At 34.9% G+C, this 22961-nt stretch overlaps 1 protein-coding gene and 1 long non-coding RNA gene across 4 annotated transcripts; one reads left to right on the plus strand and one right to left on the minus strand.

The window, feature by feature from the left end:
- The first annotated feature begins 539 nt into the window (after window positions 1-539).
- Akap200 (A kinase anchor protein 200) lies at window positions 540-22571 on the plus strand. Of its 3 annotated transcripts, none has more exons than XM_089731988.1 (8): window positions 540-580; window positions 692-806; window positions 7433-7608; window positions 8636-8827; window positions 8990-9112; window positions 17645-19339; window positions 19991-20062; window positions 20225-22571. In XM_089731988.1, the coding sequence occupies exons 3-8, from the start codon at window positions 7438-7440 to the stop codon at window positions 20255-20257; spliced, it is 2286 nt and encodes a 761-aa protein (XP_089588114.1). In that variant the 5' UTR covers window positions 540-580; window positions 692-806; window positions 7433-7437; the 3' UTR covers window positions 20258-22571. The 3 variants fall into 3 exon arrangements, with proteins under 3 accessions (XP_089588114.1, XP_089588115.1, XP_028034245.2); XM_089731989.1 differs by lacking the exon at window positions 540-580 and having other exon boundaries at window positions 673-806; window positions 17645-18031; window positions 18299-19339; XM_028178444.2 differs by lacking the exon at window positions 540-580 and having other exon boundaries at window positions 673-806.
- On the minus strand, window positions 1135-2978 carry LOC149501823 (uncharacterized). The gene is made up of 2 exons (XR_016324014.1): window positions 2843-2978; window positions 1135-1318 (listed from the first exon to the last, which is right to left on the minus strand). It is a non-coding gene; the product is annotated as an uncharacterized LOC149501823 (long non-coding RNA).
- Window positions 22572-22961: the final 390 nt, after the last annotated feature.

The raw sequence follows: 22961 nt of genomic DNA on the forward strand, positions 1-22961 counted from the left end.
GCTCTGCATCCGTCGTATATGAACCATTCCACGATAAAATTAAGAGGATCGGATATCCTTTCCGGGTGGAACTCACCTACACACTCTTATAGCCTACCTTACAGCATAACTTGTTATGCTCCTCATGGCGAAGGTGTGGGTTTTATTACAGAAAACGACACACATTAATTTACGTGAAAATTCGTTTTTTTTTTGTCATATCGTCATCATCAGCTAATCTTGTCTTTGGTTATTAAACATTAATTAATAAAAATTCATTAAGTTAGGAGCTCACAATTAGCCATATTTGTTAATGAATTAAGACGAGTTTTGTAAAATAGGCTTTAACAATAGCATTAAGTTTCCAATATTCATTAATTGCTTCAACAATAAATTGTCATCTTTCGAATTGTGAATATTGTAAATAAATTTAAATAATCTTGGCATAGCATAATCGATGAATATAATGTTGTCAATGTTGGTATGTCTGATATTTATCTATGGTTTTAGTTATAATAGTGTTGGCTACCATGTAGCGTCTGGGTTCAACTGACCAATCACGATTTTGTAACACTTGGGACACAAGTGCGACCAAGCTTTGGTTAGACTAGGATAGTTAATTGTAATCGTAATTTTGCGTCTCTCTCTGATGTCGAAGTTCCATCTTTTTAATCCATTGTACACTAGGGATTTTAATTTTGAATTTTTCTAGGTGGGGACTCGATCCCGCCGCCATATTGTGTTGGGCTGTGTGTGCTTGAAGTGAACGTTTTGCCGATATCAGTGTAATTCCTTTGTTATTTTCGATTGGATTGAAAAACCTTTCGGTAAGTATGAATTAAGTGTTAGTTTTACTCATGATGAATAAAATTAAACATCATAAAGTTTGAAAATGCACAAGCCGGCTGATCAGTTTCAGCATCATTATTCAGTAAAAGTATAATTTGAGGGAACTTTCTAAAGCCGGCTTGGAAGTGTGAGCACGAGGACTAGAAATTTTGGAATGTAACAAAGGATTTGTATTAATCTTATTTATTAAAACTTCTAGTCCAAATTAAATCCTAAATACCTACCTTTGTGAACAATTATCAATATGCACTACCGTCCGTCCGGCCTGTATAGTTAAATTATCTTATAAAAAGAAACAAAATTAATGGTATTCATTAAAGAATATTTATTCAATCACGTTTCAATAAAGAAGATAAGGGCAAATTAATTTGAACAATATGTTTTTCCCGGAAATCGAGTATTTTTGAATGATATGGGGAACTGATGAATCACCGTTGAGTAAGAAATTGAATCAGACTGTAAAATGTGGCGCAGCATACACTGCACGTACCTACATAAAAGTACTTAAGTTTGTTAGTATCGTAAAGTCACGTAAACCTAATATAACATTGATAATTATTCTCAACTGTTAAACGACATTAACTTACTATCTACTAAGCCGAAAATGGAGAAAATTTAATGTGCCGACTTACACTAAATAAGTTAAGAGATAAAATTTCGTTTCTATGTCGTTGTTTGTGCACTTTTGAAGTAAATTAACTTTTTATTCATTTCTTTTTGTCAGGTAGGTATTTAGCTATTGATTACTTCGTTATGCCTCTACGAAATTCGCCAGATTTTCATTTCTATCAATAATAATAGAATTTGCTAACAACGTTTAGCGTTCCTGGTAATATTACCTAAATAAAAAGAATATTCACATACTTGACAATGAGATAATACTAAATTTATACTTTACGTTATTACCCTAAAATGCTTGTCTCTGTGACAGTCCAGAAAACGGTCAAAAATATTTTTATTGTTCTAAATGTTAGACTAGCCCATGGCTCGTCAGCTGCTGCTGGTAAGTGGTTATTAGAATTTATGGACATCACAACGTGAATTGTTCGCATTGAATTTTGAGATATGTCGAAGTCAATAAGGATCAAGTTTCAAGAATTATGACAGCAGTTCGATTGTTTGGTGGTACCTACTAATGCGGGCTCATAATATGCTCTACGCATTGTTCATACTACAATTTTCAAGGTATTAATGATACAGGATGTCGATACCATCGGCAACATAGGGTCCTACCTGAACGTAAGCCATTGACACTGTTCGTAGACATCAGCAATGCCAGGGACACGGTCAGACCGCCTAGGATTCTTTTATTAGATTAGCATCTTAAGAATTTCAAGTATAACGTTGTAGAAGCACCGGGGTGTAAAGTAAATTCTATAGTAGCGTGAGAGCATTCTGGAAGACTGGCAAACGTTCTAGGAAATAAGAATGAATCTGGTCACTTAAAAAATATTTTCTTTCTTAAGTGAACCTCCCAAGTGTCGTACATAGAAATCGGGCTACTAATTATTTAGTAGACAAGAACCTCAGGTCTGCTAAGAATCATTGACATCCGTACAATGTGTAGCCCTGACAGTGCTTGTCAAGCATGTCAGGCTTTTTTGAATACAATCTTACACGATGGTTGGAGCGACTAAGGAAGATTGAAGGCAATGGAAGTGGAACAAAAGGCAGTAAAAATATATGTTAGGAGCCGAGGGTACTGCAAGAGATAAAATATTCGAACCATATTGACTCAACCAAATGGTGAACATATAATCAGACGACCTAGAAATTAGGTTGCACATTATCTCGCGCCCTCAGTCTAATAAGTAGCATGTACAAGCATACGAGACGTCTCTTTTTGAATATCAAGATATTTTTCGGATGGTTGAGCCATCTTATTAAGCAGCATATCTAAATAGATATATTCTATAGGGAGATTTTTATGTACTAGTCGACGCAAAAGTAAACTAGTAGAGATTAAAACGTTTTTAACACTAAAACCGGTAAATTTAAATCCAAAATAACTTACAAAGTAGGTTAAATCGCTTTCGTATATCTTCGTTTTCGAACCCCACCCGGTGCGACCTTTTAATTACTAGGGCAAACCCGGGAATCCCGGATTTCAACTCCGCCCCCATTGTTAAATAATACAAAGTAACGTAGAATATCGCAACGCTAAATAATTATTATCCATGTGTTTGCAAGTTTAGTTGTTTAAAACGAACAGCACAGAATGTTGAACTGCTTATGAAATCGGTGCTCCGTTACAGATGCGGTTTTGAATCCTTACAGTTGGCCATGTATCGATTTTCCGCGGATTGTGGCTAGGTTACGCGGCGTATTGTCACAGTATTGCGTGCAAAAAAGAAAAAAACCTGTTATATTTGCTTATTTAGAACAGAAATTCTATCCGTATTGACATTATGAATGATCAATTTTGTTTTTATTATTAATCTAGCACGGTTGTAAGAGTTCGACGTGCAACTTAGACCATATACAGAACGGGTCGCGATTTGATCCGGTGATAGATTTAGCGAAGCACTGCTTTTGCTAGGGCTAACACTTAACACTAGCCACTAGTATTAGCAAGTTCTCTCAGGTTGAGCCCCTTGAGCTCATCTACCGTCCGCGCGTAATTAGAATAGCCCCCTGGGGCTTAGGCTACCAACGATCAGGTAGAGAAAAATAATAAAATAACAGCATTTTCACATTTCGATCACAGAAATTTCAAGTACAATTCAAGCGTTTTATTTAAAAAAAAAGATAATTAGTGCGCATAGTATATTGTGTGCGATTAAAACGACTTATTCTCTTGCTTATCACCGTGAACAAAAATCTAAACAATTTTTGGAACAGCGACATTTTATTTATTTAGATAAATGGTAAACAAAAAAAAAGAATGACTAAAATATTGGTTCTAAAAATCATTTTATGACTGCATAACGGTATAAAAAAAATATAATAAAAAAAATGAACCTATAATGAAATCAAATTAATTTCACCTCTTAATAATTTTAGTGTTGACACTCAAGGTGTCTTTACAATGTCTAGATAGAATTAAACTCCAAAGTTCGTAAAACCTATTTTTTCTAATGTTATTATTATAAAAATAATTTACAAAAACACGTTATCATACATACAACATAATTTCCAATGTTATTAGACATCGTTGAGTAGTTTTAATGCAAAGTGAACGCAGCGTGTGTAGCATAAAAAAAGCGTTATCTATCGGGCACCAACACTGACTCGTCAACCTTGAAACTTCCCAACCCAAGGCCGTCGATGAACCTTATATCCTCTTTTAAATTGAATACCTCGTTCAATTGTGCCTCTCATTGTAGCTCTGACGACAGTAAAATACGTTCGGGTTGACTGCTTTAGCTTATAAACTTGACGTAGGGGGGGCATAAAGCAGGTCAGTCACCCCAAATGCGTGAACCAATTTGAAATAAAATTTCGGCTGATGAACGCTTCGAGCTGCGTTAGGATTTACACAAAGCTTTATATCCATTGAATAATGTAACTAGCATACTTCTACCTTATGTTAACAGACTTCTAATACGTAATTACGGCACCTAAAATGTTTTCCTTTGTTAAATCGTATTTGCTTACTATGTATAATTTTAGGTATTATTGTTATTAGACAAATAAATTCATCAAACACAAGTTATTAAATTTTTAACAGGAATATCATTTGTCTTGTGAACTGGTGCGGCCTGCTTTCATATATTATTATGATCGTTTTAATTGTTGGCGACAGTGAGTCCCACTATAAGAATAAATTGATAATACAAAAGAATTAAACCACTCTGTAGCATGTTTGAAACGCTTTATTTCTTTAATTTTTCAATATACCTCTACGCAGTCTGCAATAATAAATATTTACTTGCAGATAAGAGTTTGTGGTTCTGAGTGACTAATGTAACTGTTATGAATGTGTTTGTATTGAGAATAGCCGATAAGAACGATGCGCTAGGAATTCGTCTCGAAACTAATGACCAATGTTAACAATTAAGTATGTACATAGATTGTACTTTTGGTTTCATTTATAACGCCTTGTAAGACTGTAACCGTGTAGCAGTTGTTTGATGGGTAATTAACCAGAGTGAGTACGTTTTTAAATTACGCACTAACAAAAAAAGCGCGCAATATACCTCGGTGTGTTTTTAAATTGTTTTATTGTGATTCATATGTGTACCGTACGCTCGATTAATGCAGCCTTTGTATTCATAAGAGAGCAGGCTATTTCAGGAAACAACGTATGTTTGCTTTTGAGAAAGTTTTGTTTACACTGTAAAGGCGCATCGGCCATCGCATTGTGCATTGTGTGTCAACACGAGGTGTTGTGACTAAAAACGTGCATCGCGGTGTTTTTCGATGTACGACGCACTATTTCGGTCGAACTTATTTATTTCTGGCGTGTCCCAAAGCCCGTGACACAGTGGCCGTGCTTTGCATTCTAATACTCATTCACTTTTTTTTAAATTTCGAAATACCTATTTTTAGCCACACGATTGATTTTACTTTTATGTAACAATCTAATCATTATAATGTTATGTTTAAGTAACAAAAAGTAAGAGATCTTTTAATGGTGTGTATTTCTAAAAATGTGTCTAACAAATATAAACTTCAGATTATTGTCGTGTTATATGAAACGAATAGAAGATATCATGAATATGTGTGTTTTATTAAAGTCACGTTCCTATCGCATCTAAATATTAAAACGCACGCATCTAAATATTAAAATTCATGAGCGGAAGTAGTTTTTGTTAGATATGGATAATTTTGTTTTAGTGAAAACGTTGTTTCCGTCTACGAACTTAGACATAACATTAGTATACTATGAGGGGCGCAATAACCATTATTCCAATACAACTAAGATTCCGTACCACTGAGTATCGTAAGATGAACGGTGGTGTTTACGTTATGGTTTAAATGGATTCAGGTACTTACTACTAATATGCCAATATGAGCGGTACGTTTTCATAATGAATTTTAGGGAATAAAAAAATTGCGTTATTAATAATGCATATTATTTAGGAACATCTAATATCTAACAAAAAAGTACATTAAATAGTATAAAAAACTGTTGATCAGACCTAGCCCATTTATCAGAAAACAATTTTATTATTTAAAGTAATTTAATTTCCATGAAAAATGCAAAAACTGGGTTAATAAGGAACATAATATTGTTGTGTAGTGTCTTACAATTTGTCAATGTTTTCTAACGTGTTTTATTTTTGGATTCGTGTGCTATATGATTCCATGACGCCTAAATTAAGTACACTCTCATTGATTGTTCTTAATAAAGCTGCAACACACGTTTCAAGATTGATTCCGATCTAGTTGGAATCTTTACATTGGTCTATACAATCGAAATAACTGCAATTAGTATACAATTATTATCAAATCTCGCTTCCCGACTTATAATCGAGGTGTTTGTTTTTTGATTGCTTCGAGTTTACTGACTAGCTGGTTGCTGCGTTTATTCGCTTGTTCTCGCTCGCTCAAATCGAGCTGTGGACTCAAAAGGCTTTTTATATGGTAATAGTTTCTTGTTACAAATAAGATTATCGAAAGTATATAAAAGGTAAGCTAATAGAAAGGGTCAAACCCATTCTTTGTAATGATAGACTTAAAAGTATCCCAAGAGATCGTGTTAGAAAACTTTTGACCCGTAATTAACTTAACCGATACTCCGAGAATACGACAAATGGTTAAATCACTAAAAAATTCATTCAACATTTTTTATTGTGACCTTTTATTAAATTTTGACCACAGCTTTGTCGAGGCATTAGCAAGATCGCAGGTGGCTGTTAGTAGGGAATGTTTCTGGCTTAGTACCATCAATAAATAACATGAACAATAAGTGGCCATGGTTTCAACAAACTAGTGTACATTTATCAATAGTCGCGACAAAATATGGCTTAGTACAAAAAGTACAAGTAAGAAATAATATAATTTACTGGTGGTAGGAGCTCTTGTGAGTCCGCGCGGGTGGGTACCACCACCCCGCCTATTTCCGCCGTGAAGCAGTAATGCGTTTCGGTTCGAAGGGTGGGGTAGCCGTTGTAGCTATACTGAGACCTTAGAACTTATATCTCGAGGTGGGTGGCGCATTTACGTTGTAGATGTCTATGGGCTCTAGTAACCACTTAACATCAGGTGGGCTGTGAGCTCGTCCATCCATCAAAGCAATAAAAAAAAAAATGCTCGGCACTACATAATAGCTGTCTCGCATACGATTATTTTTTTGTTGCATTGATTGTGTACAAGCTTGCGGCCCATCTCATGTGAAGTGATGTGGTAACTCTGCAACCTGTTAAGATAATTTCTAAATTTTGGCAGCTGATTTCTTGCAAAATGTTATTCCTTCATTTTGGACATCGTTTGACGTATGAAACATAAAAAGAAAACATTTTGCCACTTATTATGTAGATCATTAATTCTTACGTATAGATTAAACTTCATTTACATATAAATAAATTAAGGTTATTAGATATTACTCCGGTTCCGATTCCGGGAATCTCATGTATTCTATTTAACATGCCGGAATTACATAATAAATAGAGCACGTGACCTTTTTTTTCTTATTGCTTCTTATTTTCTAATTATTTAGCGAGCATGGGTGCTAAACAAAGCAAAAGATCGGTCGACATAAGCGGCAAGGAAGCGGAAAGCGCTGGAGAGGTGGCCGCAGCCGGCGCTGGTGGTGAGGGTCGCGTCGAGCAGCTAGCCGATGTTGATGCACTTAAACCACAAATTAATGGCGACGCCCATATCCATGAACAGACTGTAAGTACCGCATGCTAAATATGTTTAGAAAATATGGATTTCGTATGGCCAATTATTATAATATTATAGAATTAGCCACTTAATATTCAAGAACACAAATCATTGAGAATGATTCATCAAGAACGTAATAGAATAGAGAAGATATGTTAAAATTTTAGTAAAATATTTTTAAGGAAAGTATTTTATAAAACTATTAATACTTTTGCTCGTGGCTTTTGCTTGTGTAGTACTCAGACTAAAAATTCAATACTTTTTCGTCTTTGTTCACATTCTTAGCACATGCGACAGGACACCGGAAATCCTATTGTGTGCCGATGAATATGACGATGTCCAAATAGTGCTAACTGTTTTCGTGCTGTCATTAAGTTAATACTGTCTCTATTAATTTTTTATGATTATTTGGTTAAGAAATTAAATTTTTGTCGCCTAGATGATATCTTATGATCAAAAGTATTCAAAAGTGCATACACATTACTCGTGAATGTTAAACGCGTTTCAATTGTTTTTGGTCACATCCATTATTCAACTAGAAATAGTTGTTTGTTAGCTTTACATATAAAGTGAAACAATTTTTAAATTAAGAGGCCTAAAGCATCTTAAGGATTCCAAACCTAAATATAATCATAAAGTTACTATATGCATTAAACCACCGGCGTAGTCTTTAGATTGACTTCAAAAGCAGTGGGGGTTGTCTGAAGCGGTTTGATCAGCATCAACGCAATACCAAAGTCCTACATATAAGGATAGTTTTCTTAGTCTAAGAAACTGGTATTAACTACTAGTCGAAGAAAGTAGAAACTTCATTTCTTAAACTTCAACGTAAATACTTGTCGTTTTAGTAAACTAGTGTTTGCTAATGGTCAAAATCCGATCATAATCACCTCAAGCCTTAGATTTATTTTATGTATCCAGTTTCCTGTTTTGTTTTCTTAATCAAACTTAAGTAGTATTTAAACCTCGTTAACCTAATGGCGGAATTATCGAAAAAGTATAAATGATAACAAATATTTATGTTAAATTTTCTTAGGCCAAGGAGAAGGAGTTGGATAGTGGCACTCCAGAAAATGAAAAAGATGCTACTACTGAAAAAGAAGCAATAGAGAATAGCAATGAAAAAGAAGCTGGTCCAGTAACCAACGGCGAATCTGAACAGAAAGCAGAAAATGGAGAATCAGTTACTACTACTCCAGATGACGGCAAGAAACCAAAGAAAGAAAAAGTATGTTTAAACAATTCATTGAACATTGTGTTTAATTGACTTAAATGTAATCCTTAATCATTTTTTTTTGTGTCGAATACTTACTAAACCTCATTAATTATCTGACCATAAGCAGCATGGTTTTAAAGTTGCTGTAATTAACACAAAGCATGTCGTGGGCAGGTGAAAAAGAAGTGGTCGCTCAGGTCTATCAGCTTCAGCAGGAAAGATAAGCCCAAACAAGAAAAGAAGCAAAAGGAAGAGGAGACTAAGACAAATGGTGAACCGGAAAAGGTTCCCGAAGAGGTAAGCCACTACTAAACATTAACATTTTTCATTTGATATATTTGCTTAGGTGGGAGTCGTATTATTCGGTTTAATAACCTACAATTTAATATCTGATATGATCCGATCAATATAGGCTCCAGCAAGGGATCATAGTTTATATAACCGGATCTATAAAATGCTATAATTCTTAAGGTAGGACCTCGACCCTTTTGAGCGTAGCAGTTCGAACGAAAACAATGATCAGATGCTCATAAGGCGAGATTTTTTCCCCTCTAGTTATGCTTCGTTGATTCATTTACGTTGAAATAGAATAGTGGAATATATTACACGATGTAAGGGAGAATTTCTTATCACTAAACAATCTGATGCAAAAGACTAGATAAGTTACAGGATTTTCCAATATCAATTTACTTTCTGGTAATACTAATAAAACTACGGTAGTTCTTTTGAATAGGGAGACCTGTCAGAGCTCAATCAAAAATGGACCTTTTTTCAACGACGTAAGATTTTGAAATTATCAGCAGCAAGAATCAGCATATAAATTGAATCTTAAACGAGGCCATGGCAGTGTTTTGGCTTATGCAGGAGTGCGTACGGGAAGATACGAGAGTTAAAATTGAAAGATATTCACTGGAATCTACAACACGATTCTGTCGGTAAATTATGCCTACATCGTGTGGTCTCCAAAGCTGGAAAGACGTAAAACAGCCTTTAAGAAAGTGCCAAGACTGATTGCTCGCGTGGCTATAACGGTTGCCTTAGGACAGCGGTCGGGGAACTTTTTTTAATTATTACCCCAAAATATTTTTGTGTAAGTTGATATTAACCCCATGGCGAAGAACAAAAAAAAAACGAAATCGCTTCTTTTTAGCATTCATATAACCTCATGATAACTTTGAAAAAAAAAAAATTTTTTTTCGTTTCGTTTCATTTTGTTTCGTCGAGTTTGAAATCACAACCATTCTAAAGAAGTTTTACTTCAACATATACTTTTTACTCACAAAAGTTTCATTTTACCTCCCAAAATTTCATTTTACCCCATTTGGGGTAATTTGCCTCGGTTCCCCGACCGCTGCCTTAGGACAACATTTGTTTCAATGAAGCGTCTATTGGATCTCATTCCACTAGAATTGCTAAATGTAGCATATTGCTACAAAAGCACTCCATAGTCTAAAAATAGCCATTTGAAACGGTTTGTTTTTAAAACTAGAGACACCAAACTATTTGAAACAAATCTTGATAGGATATAAAATATGGTTTATAAAAAGCTCTAGCTTGTTTATATATATATATTATATTTCTCCATACGAATATAATTATACATCTCCACTATTTTTAACTGATTTAGACAAGATTTCTACCACCTAAGCGAAAGAGGTAATCTGATACCTTAACAGCTCACGAAATAATGCTGCCGCATATTATGTATTCAAGCAACTGCTACAATTATTATACTAGTATTATTTCAATAATAAAGTAAGTGGATATTAAGAACCAAAAATATTTTATTCATAATAGAAGATAAATATTTTATTGGATAAAACTAAAATAGACGATTAATGTAATAATAATACACGCTCTTAAAATGAGGGCGATTTCGATGCGGGATCGTGACCCAAAGTTAAATTTCACACCGACCACGGCGCGTCCACATCCGATAACTGTTTAAAAATAGATACACACACAGCCTCGTGTATTAACTGCATGATGCGGGTTCATACCCTATTATCATTTATTGTTGATGTTCGTTATAGTTAATAGAATTGCATTCTTAACACAAACTTCAACTTTTTGTCCATTTTATTTTGGTACTAAATATAGTATAGGACGAATAGTACTAAAATAATATACTAAATTATAAATTGTAACAGGCTCATGATTCAAGTTTTGAACATCTTGAGACAATGTAGTAAAATTCGTGTGTGGGTGTGTGTTTACGCTTATAATATCAAAAGTCATTGCCCTTGTTGTCCGAAAGACAGAAACGATGCGAAATTTGGCACACGTGTTCGACAGTTTGGTTTGTAAGTGTTGATATTTATCTTGTTAGCTAATATAGAAAATAAAGGTTCAAAAATTATCAGTTCTTAACGTTATGAGATTAAAAGTGTTGTGTAAAACGTAATTTATAACGAATTACTGCTCAATTAGTACTGCAATAAATGGTGTGCGATGTGACCTTGTGGCTAGCTAGTCCGGCTAGAAAATCAACGATTTCTATGACAAGTAAACGATTGCGACGCAGTGCATTGCACCCGAACCGGCGCAGTGCGAGGAACAATGCGCGCATTATAATTCGAAGCGATGCTATATCCGCGCTCACAGAACGTGAGTGTCATTGTCGACGACAATATCACGCTATTACCGACGCATTAGTTCATTGACGACCGCAACGTGACACCATATGCCTAACTTCATATGCAATGGTTCAGCGTGAGCCCGCATGGATGGTATCGTTCAAGTTACGTATTATAAACTGGTTTGTCACTTGCGTGTTAGAATGTTTGACTACACTGCAACGGTCATCTTCCTCCGTGTCATTTTCAAATTTGAACATTCTTTGCATTTGTTGCTTATTTTTATAAAATTTTCTAATTCGAATAAGGGAACTTCTCTCCTAAGTTTAATGCTATGAAATTAGAAATTCAAATAAGCAACAATAAACTGTACTTATAAAAAATAAATGACAAAAATGTTATGATCCTCAACCGAGAATTGCGATTGCAAAGACGGGACGTTAGAAACAGGTTTACGCGCTGTACAAAATAAAATTAGACTTTAGCAGGTTTTGCGACACGACCGTGGGCTTAGTGGGTGCGGGTTTTGCATCGCGTCGTTTTGATACACAGCCGCGTGGCGCGTAGGAAGTTAGCTAAGTACTTATTCCTTGCAGTTCACCACCAACCACTTGTTCCTTGTCGCCTTTCAAACGGTTTTTGTTGTTTAAGGTTATTAAGTTCGTTAAAGTAGGGATCAGAGCCCGTAGACATAAAACGCGAATACCGAAAAACATACCTTAAGACTATGAGGTCAAAGTTTTGTTTCTGTTGTACAACGGCTATTCCATCCTTCAATCCGAATCCTTTGCACCAGAACGACGTAAGATTAGATTTTCCATTTTCCTTTTTACTAATTTTACGATTTAATATTATTATACAATATTAATTTTTAATCGTGTGGTAGTCTTTCGTTAAATTGTGCTTAAAGTGTTTTCTTAGAAAAATTGGTGCCTACTCCATGTATTTAAATCATAGCCATAGCAGCGGTAGGCAGCGGCTTGGCTCTGCCCCTGGCATTGCTGAAGTCCATGAGCGACGGTAACCACTCACCATCAGGTGGGCCGCATGCTCGTCTGCCTACAAAGGCAATAAAAAAAAAAATCATTCAATTGGGTGTCTATATCACTTGGTAAACCGACATTTCAACCTTTTCTTTTTTTTAGCCAAGTTTCATTTAGGTGATTTTGTGAATATCAGAAAAACATTTTCCACTTTTCAGTAACATACGTTTTGAAACGTAACTTTTGTGAAATTGCTTATTTTTAAAAATGATGACGGTGACTACTTGAACTATGACACTTTATTTTCATAATACTTCCGACTGTTGAATAGATTGTTGAATAACAAGGAAAGAGGTATATTACAGAGGTGTATCTGTAAACCATGGGGAAAAATCCAATCATTGTCTATGTTGATAAGTTTTCCTAATTATATACTAAGTAGTGTTCATTCAAGGATCAAATTGACTATAATTACTGACAATAAAGAAAGTCGTTTGACAAACCAACTAAGAAGATTGTATTTGTTTGTTTTTTTTCTGTTTTTAAGAAAACGGGTGACATTATGCATATTGGTGCCCTTAGGCAATAGTTCGTCACATTTGTAACATACATAACGGCTGTCGTATGATTTAAACTGGAATGCATGATAGGCGGAAATAGCAGCATGATGAATTCCTATCTCTGCGGGCTTACAATGTGACCTACCAAAACAGTGCCTCACATAATTCACTTAATAAATATAAATGAATTTGAAGTGTTTGTTTGCAAGATGTATCAAGTAGATATTCTGATTTTGCAGTCCTCCAATTATTTGTTATGGTTCAAGACGAGACGTTCAACTTACGATATTGTCATCCATTATGTGTATTATGACCCGATGTACTTATGTGCAGAGAGCAGAATGCTATCGTGGATGTAATTTATGTTGCTTCTGATTATACTCTATAGACAATCACGTGATCAATAGGTGCTCACAAGCATAATAATATCGGTGCTTCGAAACTGACAAACTTAACGTTTCATTTTTCTCCCTGTAATGTTAAACTGACCTAATGCTTTTTATGCTTAACTAGTTGACCCGGCAGACTTCGTAGTGCCTCAATCTATAAATAAAAGCCTAAACTTTTGTATAAAATAAACTTAAAACAAACAAAAGGAATCCGTCCTACGGGGGACACATCAAAGGAAAAACAAAATTGTTATTTTTATTTAAATCCGAGTATTTTTATATTTATCTATCTTTTAAACTTTCTCTGGACCTCCACAAATAATTCAAGACCAAAATTAGTCAAATCGGTCCAGCCGTTCTCGAGTTTTAGCGAGACTAACGAACAGCAATTCATTTTTATTTATATACCTAGTCTGGTCATAAATTGTCTCATGTTTAATGTAAAATAATTGAAACAAGTTTATTCATTATGTAACCATTTATATACCAAAATGAACTTAACAAAACATAGATTCTTATGACACTAAAGTTTATTCAAAATGACCTCCGTGATTTTGAATACAGGCCTTCAATCTGCGCGGCCAGTCGTCTACCGCAGCACGAACGAGGTCCATGTCAATATCGGCGGCTGCCTTAATCAAGGATGTCTTGAGTGACTCCAAATTGGGATGAGGCTTTGAGCACGCCTTTTCCTCCAAGTGTTGCCATATCTTGTAATCTAACGGATTCAAATCTGGCCTGGAGGAGGGCCAGTCTTCGTGCCGGATGAAGTCGATTTCACGCGCCGCCAGCCAGTCTTGTGTGCTCTTCGCTCTATGAGCTGGCGCCGAATCTTGTTGGAATACCCAGTGCCTGTTATTGAACACGGTATGAGAAACAGGTTCCACAAGGTTCGTCAGGACTGTATTTTGATACACAACTGCATTCGTTTTTACACCTTTCTCACAAAAATGTACCTCTGTTAAGCCCCAATAAGAAACTCCCAACCATACCATGAGCGAGGATGGAAAATAACCTCGTTGAACACGCGGAATACGGTTGCTCGCTTCTTCACTACTGTGTGCGTACACCTTCTCATTTTGTTTGTTGTAGCTCTCTTCTACGGTAAAAATTTTTTCATCCGAAAAAAGAATTTCCCGATATTTTTTTCCCGCGTACCGCTTCAACAAAGCGCGGCATCTCTTCAGTCTCAGGTCCATTAGACGAGCATTCAAACGATGTCCTGTTTTTCTTCGATATGCCCGAAGCCCTAAGTCTTCATTTAACACCCTCTTTTCACCGTGGTTCTGCTTAACCCCATCTGAAGGGCCATCAGTTTCTGCTTACGTTTGGGATTTCTTTGAATTCGCGCCTTCACAGCTTTTATCACTGCTGGAGTCCTAACAGACCGAGGGCCACCACTTCTTGACCTGTCATCTACACTAGAGTCTTCATTGTATCGTTTGATGGTACGATAAACGAATCTTTTGGTTATATTCAAATTTTTCAGTATGTTAAAAATTTGAATTGGCGCGTAACCGCAACGATGCAATGCAATAACTGCAACACGGTATTCTTTAAGCGTCCACTCCATATTTAAAAATGAGTAAAATTCTAAAAGTATACATTTTTATTTTCATGAACAATTCGAAATTCGAATTCAATAAACTTTTTTATGGCCAGCATTCTAAAAGAAAAGATTTTACTGTGTGACAATACTTATGACTTGACTAGGTAGATTGGCATTATAATAAAAAAATTAAAAACCACATTAAAACTATACATTCTTAATATAATATTTAATCGGTATACGAGCGTAGGCCGGGCTGTACCATGCTTATTCATATTTTTATTTGTCCACAATTTGAATAAACCTAAATATACTCCAAAAAGCATATCTCAATCCCAGTATTTGCAGTGACTACTACGAAAGGAGCATCTTTCACCGCGGTGGTCCGTAGATCGACGCGCAAGCGAATGTTGTTTTTCGCAAATTTTTTACTTGCAAGTTTCAAATAAAAACTACGTTACTGTGATACAGTTTTTTTTCTAGATCATTAATATTTTATGATAGTGTCAGTTACAGATACTTTACCTACATTTCAAAGGAGATGGAATTTGAAATAGTTTATTTAGTGCTTTAGATCTTTAGTGAGATTGGATTATGTTTACAAAAATGGACTAAAATACAGACTAGACTGCTAGAGAGATCTTACTGTAATAAAATATATTTTAAAAATATTATAAAATACCCACCACGTGGATTACTCACGTTAAAACCACAAACCATTCAAATGTACAATAGTTCTAAATGGTAGTTTCAGAGCGGAAAATGATTTCCATGGTCAGGCATCCGTAGTGCCTGTACGATATAAAGTGTGAATCATTAATGACGTCCGCCGTGGTTAGATATTCGGTTACGTTGAATGTAAATTGTTTATGTTACATAGAAGTAATTTAGATAATAATTTATAAATTCTTAGTACTAGTCTTATTCTTCACCCACACGTAACAAAGGATGTCATTGATTGAGCATAGTTCGACTTTAAGTTTATATAAAAATTTTATATCGTACGGCCACGTTTCTCCCTAACGTCTCAAAAGTAAATACATTAATAAATAGCATGCTGTTTAGTTCGAATTAGATTATGATTATTCGTAATATTTAAGATGTTTTTGTTGACAGTATTGGTAAACAAAGTTAACCTTCAGTATGAGTATCATTTTATTCTTTGCCACAACTCTGCTGCGGTTGTGTATTTATAAATTGCGTATCAAATTTTTTAACTTACATCTGCAATTGTTTTAATGGGGTTTAATTACAGGTATTGTATCTATTAGTAACATCAAATATGATAATTTATACCGTAAGAGTAATAATAATAAGTATTAATTTTTGAATTAAGGAATTATTGTAATTTTCTCATGGCGTCGGTGCCAAATATTCCAAGTTAAATTCAAATAGTACATCAAAATACACAGGAAAACTCGTCTGCGTAACATTAACTTGGTTATGAGTTTGTCTCTCTATTACAGAACCATGCCTTGAAAAAAAAAGAGTTTTCATAATGAGAGATTTATGAGAAGGCAAGGTCGAGATTTTTTTGATTACAATGTTCAATAAATAAAAATAGTGCGTTTAGTCATATTGCGTATAAATTTAGTTCAATTATGATTGTTTGAAGTATAATTTAAAGGTTATGAACATCTAAACGCTATGATAATATATTTTTTCCCTACCTGTTCGCTGGTAGCCTAAGGGGCTATTCCAGGTACGCCCGGGGACGGGTTGGTGAGCTCACGGGCTCAATCTGAGAGAATTTGCTAACAGTAGCCGTAGCAGAAGCAGTGGTTCGCAGAGTCCACCACCGGATCGGAATCGCGACCCACTGAGAAAATCCGGCGAGAAACTCAGTGGGCTGTGTCTATGAGTTAGTTCGCTCGTCGAACTGTTCGTCGTAATCGACGAGGACGGTGACCGGTGCTTGAAGGTGCCTAAAGGCACCGAGAGTGTATCCGGGGGATCCGACAAAACATGTTTCGGGCGACGGCAGTTGCCCCGTCGCAGTTGGATAAGACGTGTAGTCTAAATTATCCCATGATAGTGAATGTGGTGAATTTTCCGAGGATTGGTCACACAATTAATATTCTCTTGAAAGTTGTTTTTATAAAGTAAATGATCATTTACTTAGAAAAAGCTTCAACATTTTTGAAATAGTTACAGAATAAAGTCGAATTCTTAATAATTATAATTATAGAAGATTTTTATTGTATAAATTTTATATATGGACAATGAAAGAAACCATAGGACATTCAATTTGTACTGGTGGTAGGACCTCTTGTTAGTCCGCGCGGGTTAGGTACCACCACCCTGCCTATTTCTGCCGTGAAGCAGTAATGCGTTTCGGTTTGAAGGGTAGGCCAGCCGTTGTAACTATACTTGAGACCTTAGAACTTATTTAACATTACGTCGTAGATGTCTACGGGCTCCAGTAACCACTAGGTGGGCTACACTACACACCAGTTGGGCTGTGAGGTCGTCCACCAATCTAAGCAATAAAAAAAAAAGTAAATGTAATGTTTTCGAATCAACCCTGTGCAGGAAATATGATATTTGCGTTTGTATGACCATTGAAGGGTAACTGTATAAGACACACTAAGCACCACTCTACCGTTGCGAAATTTAATTATAAAATCTATTGCAAACGTTGTTCTCACTTCAGTCTCGCTCAGGTTTTTCCCTTGTCCAGAAATAATGTCTGATGATAAGGTTCGATATCATGTTAGAACATAGAATAGTAAAATATAAATTTTATATTTATATCATCATTTCATGTTTTAGGTTATTGAAGCAACTGCTGAACAATCTCAAAATGAAACTGTCGAAGAAGTGAAAACTCCGAGCGAAGCAAATGAGGATAAGACTCCTGAAACTCCTGTTACTGAACCCATCACAAATGGCCACAGCACACCCGAGACTCCTCAGGTCGAGACTCTAGCAGCTGATCAGCCGGTTGAGCACGTTGTTAATCCCGATGCTGACAAGACTGAATCCAAGGCTGAGCCTGAACCCGAACAATTACCTGTTAATGGGCTCTCTTTGGAACAATCCAAAACCGAAACTCCTGAAGTAAATGTGAAAACGGTAGAAATTGTTGAGAGTAAAATTGAAGAATCTGCAGCTGAAAAAGAAGTTGTGTCCGTTCCTGAAATCCCTGTTATAAAAGAGGTTTGTGTTGAAAAAGTACCTTTGATAGAGCCATCGCCTCCTCCGCTTCCTGCTAATCCTCCTCCCTCCTCGGTCGCATCCTTTGCTGCCACCACTATGGCACCAGAAATGACTGATGCTTCGCTACCTAACACTGCTGAAACCACATTCACAACACAAGAGCCTGCCGTAACTAATGTGGCTGTACACAATGACACACACGCTGTAAATCCTACGGCTGTTTTAAGCCAGTCACAAACCAATAATACTATCCCTCTCCCATTAAAGGAAGAAATTATAGAAACCACTGATCACAAACCAGAAAAGCTAACTGAAGAAGTGGCTCAAATTTCGGTCGAATTAGCAGACACTGAAGAAAAGATTTCTGAAGTTTTAAAGGATAATTCCAATGTAGAAACAAAAGCTGAAATAACACTCTTTGAAGAAACCACAATAAAAGAAATAAAAAATGAAGATATAGTCTTAAAAGGTCTGATTCAGGATGATATTTCTCATGACACAATTGGTGAAATACAACTGCAAAATATGCTAGAAAATGCTTCTGAGACTACTAAAAAGGAAGAGATAAAACCTGAAGATGGAGATAAAAACAACCAAGAGCCAATACAAAATGAATTGGTAGCTATTGGTGAAAATACAGATCAAAATGGTGGTAACATTAATAAATTGACTTGTGAACAGAACATTGAACAATTAAAAACAGAAAATCAAACAGAATCGCCTACTATTAATATTGACAATAACGAGAGTGTAATTTCAGAAGTAGTACCAGACAATCAAGAGCTCTGTAGCATTGATGAAATTAAAACACCTTCATTTGAAGAGTTATTAGAACCCACAGAGGTGACGAAAATGGACATAACAAACATGGAAAAAAAAGATGATTTGAATGACGATGTTGAAGAGTTCCCAGAACCTCCCTCTTTGTCAGGTGACGAAGTTAATTTGACGGAAATTGATGACATTACTCTACATTCAGAATCAAACTTGACAACTAAAGAAGACATTTCGGAGAACGAACATATCCCCGATGACGTTAAACAAAATAACAGTAACGAAAACATGAATAAAACGGACGACGGAAAGATATCTGAGCAATGTGACACAAAACAAACCAACGGGACAGAAGAGATCGACAACATAAAAGAAAGGGAAGAATCTGCTGGAAACAAAATCATTGACGAATGTACAGATACGGTAGAAAATATAATGGACATCGGCGCGTGCAACGGTAACGCGCAGCTGGCGGCGAAGCAGCAGGCGAGCGAGGAGCAAGCGTCGCCGCCACTCGGTCTGCACACGCCACAGGTGACTACCGTCGGAACTTGACCTTGTAGTGGATTATTAGTTCAGTAATTAAACAACATTTAGAAATCCCGTTAACAGTTGTGTTATAGTTCTATATGCACTTTGACAGCATGCGAGTGAGGATCGTCAATTCTATGAAGAATGAGATGTTTGAAACGATGTACATGTTATGTCACTAAAGCTACAGCTAGTGGTTGCACTCCCTTCCTTATTCCCTTCCTTGACATGCTTCATTTTACAAAAACATCAGCATGAAATTTGTTGCTTTACTGCTAACCATTTTCGTTACATTAAAATATAAAATGTTGTGGACTAAAGTTTTGTTATTAGATTATAAGAAATTCAAAATGTGAAATTGATACCATGATGAAAAAAACAAGCGCTTGAGTAAGTATCTCATGAAGTAGTATGGTCCATGATAGTATAAAGTATAATTAATTGATTGAACACTAAAATGCTTCATTTTGTACCAAATTGATTTATTTTTTTCTTTTGCCTAAAAAAAAGTAGAAAAGAGCAAAATGATTAAACTTTTAATTGAAAAATTTATTGTGATTCACTGTGATTGTGGATCAAAAACTGTTTAAAAATAAAATAATGTTAACGTGAACGTGAGTTTTCGAAGTAATAAGTTAATAACAATTATTACAGGAACCTCTCCCGATCTCGGACAAGATGGATTTAATTCCCGACGTACCCTTTCCAGAATTAAAACCTGAAACTGTAAGTTGATATTCACATTCATTTTTTTTAAACAATATCAAGGGGAGATGGTATGTTTCTAATAGATTAAAACATGAATACCACCCGGATTATTCTTCATTAATGAAAATGAAATATTTGAGTTAATTATTGTTATAAAATCATATCTTTTGTTCTTTTTAGGAAACATCGTCGGATGTAGCGGTGGCCAATTAGACATCGTATGATCAAATATAATAGTCCACAACCGCGGGTCAACGTGTCTGAACATATTTTATTTATTACAACTTCGTACTGCGATGTAACATCGAACTTAGTTCGACCATACCTTATATACAATATCAATTACAATGAATTTCAATTTAGAATACCACATATATGGCGTATTTATAAGTTTAGTGTGCTTTGCTTCTGTAAAATTAAGATTATATTATATTCGCTAGGATCGAGTTTTATATTACAATAACAAAGTTATATAGGCAGTATACGGTGCGATAAGTTGGTGCCATTATTACAGGGGTATTAGTTTCGATGTCGTCGGTCACTTCGTCATTGTCCCTTATGAAATAAATGTCACACAAAATTATAAATCGATTATAATTTAGTTTTTTGTGGCTTTTCTATCGATTCCGAAAATGTATGATGAATATTGACGCTGTAGGTCAAAAATTGATATTCAGTTCCTAATAAAATAATACCCTGGTGAACTTCGTTTCTCATAAATAAATTTGGCAGCTTTCAATAAATAATGTGGGTCGTTTTTAGACAATTTCTTTGCATATCTCACTATATTTAAATTGTTCTTCTTGGTAATGTATGAATAACAAAAAGTGTTGTACTGTAATTCTATATTGAAATGGGTGGGTGTATTCTGTGCAGACGACCAGAGATTTTTAGTATATGATTTATATCATTTTCATGCCCATTAATCCGTATGGAATTAAAATGAGATTACCTATTTATTAATTCGTTATCTCATCATTGTGGTTACAAAATGAAGTAAAATGATTTTGTTTTATGCCTATGCTTTCATCATGTTAAAAGACCTACGGCTTGAACATATTCATGGAGAAATTGTATTCTAATTATAATTATAAAATTAAATGTAAATTTCTAGTAATAATGGATTTGAACAAGAAATTTCTCCTATCTCATTAGTATATTATGTTATTTACACTACTACTAAATATGCTACTCCTATTTATAATAAGTTGTAAAGAATTAGTTTTAACATCGATCGTTCTGTGAATATCAAATAAAATAAATTTAAATTAAAGTATTCATGAAATATCTGCAAATTGTAACAGAATTAGGGAAACTGATAAAAATCAAGAGAAAATGGTACCTGGAAATTGACGGTTATTATTCTTTCAATTATGATGAATGTTGAGTATTTAGTGGCCAATTTTGTAATTATACTTTACTTTTTTATGCATATACAGACATTTAATATTTAGAAATACTTAGAGGTAAACTTTAGATGTGTGTAACAGTTAACAATGGTGGCGTAATATCTAAACATTGTACTATCGTTTTCCACTTTATCATGACATTTTATTACAACGTGATTCGGTATTTTTAGGAAATTGTCATTTCGTATCGTAGTTTATGTCTAGTGTTACAAAAAATTGTTTCGAAATCATTTTTGTAATTTTATACATTTTTATAAAAATTTTTAGACAGCTGTGAGGTTGGAGATTTCCAAAATAAAATAGCAGTTAGCACGAGTGAGACATTCCATATCAAAAAAACTCGCCATTCCTAATGCCAATAAAAGTAGTGTGTGTTTGTATCGTGCGCTTGTAACATCTTTTATTATAGAATAAACACAAGACTTAAAAAAAAAATGTTTTCACTCTGATGTTAGAACTCTCACAAAACCAAGATTCTTTTAATTGCGAGTTCTCGGTGAAGTAAGAAAATTAAATGGAGGCCGCCGAGCGCAAAAGTGATCTAAGCCTACCATGGTATGGAGATAATGATGTTTGAATTTACTTTTACACTGCTTCGTAGGCAAAAACAATACGCGCAATAATAATGTTTACAAAGCCATGTGTTAACTATAGGCGAAACTAGGGATAGGCCTGTTTTGCTTCAAAAATTGTTTAAAATAAGTTGCAAAACATAAGCACGAATATGAAAAAATGTGGGTTAGGCAACTTATGCGCTGGCGGCCTCTATTGTAATGAGCATCCTTGGAATTTGCGTAAAATTAATGTACTATTTAGGAAAGTGTTTTGCACACAAATCAGCTTTGATTAGTAAGTTTCCCTATTGGAAACTACTACATACTTATAGAGGTCACCTTGCAGGCTGGTTTTCTGTATTGTTGAGTTGGTTGGTCAAGAAATTAAAATACATTTCATGTTTTCAATAGTGCATTTGGAATTGTTTGCTCATTATAGCAATGTCGAATTTTGTAAGATATTTGATAATTGCTAATTTTATAGGTAATTATGTTATTCCAATTATTATTAAATATAAATGTTGATGTGTGAATGTCTCTAAATAAATAAATAAAGAAATAAAATTATTTTATTCCTTTAAACAAATCCAATGGTTTTGTAATTGTTAGATGTCACAGATTGATGATGATGACCTTCCACTCCTGGTTTTCATTAATAGGACTTTAAACCTATAAAGTTGTAGTTTTACAATACTACTGGACATTTGAAAAATAAATTATGTATAGCTGCAATAAATTCTAAATTTAAATGAATTTTATTTTAAAGATTTTAGGAATTTGTTTCAAGTTCGGTAACTTTTTGTACATTTTACATAGGTACCACATTTTGTATGCATTTCATTCATATGGACACGATAGAAATACGAATAATTAAGGAATACCAGTTCCGTCGCGGCAGCGATGCGGCTCAAACGGCTCACAACATTAATGAAGTGTGCGGAGTAAACCCTACAA

This window comes from Bombyx mandarina, chromosome 12, assembly GCF_030267445.1.
Source record: "Bombyx mandarina strain Sakado chromosome 12, ASM3026744v2".
NCBI classification, from domain to species: Eukaryota; Metazoa; Arthropoda; class Insecta; order Lepidoptera; family Bombycidae; genus Bombyx; species Bombyx mandarina.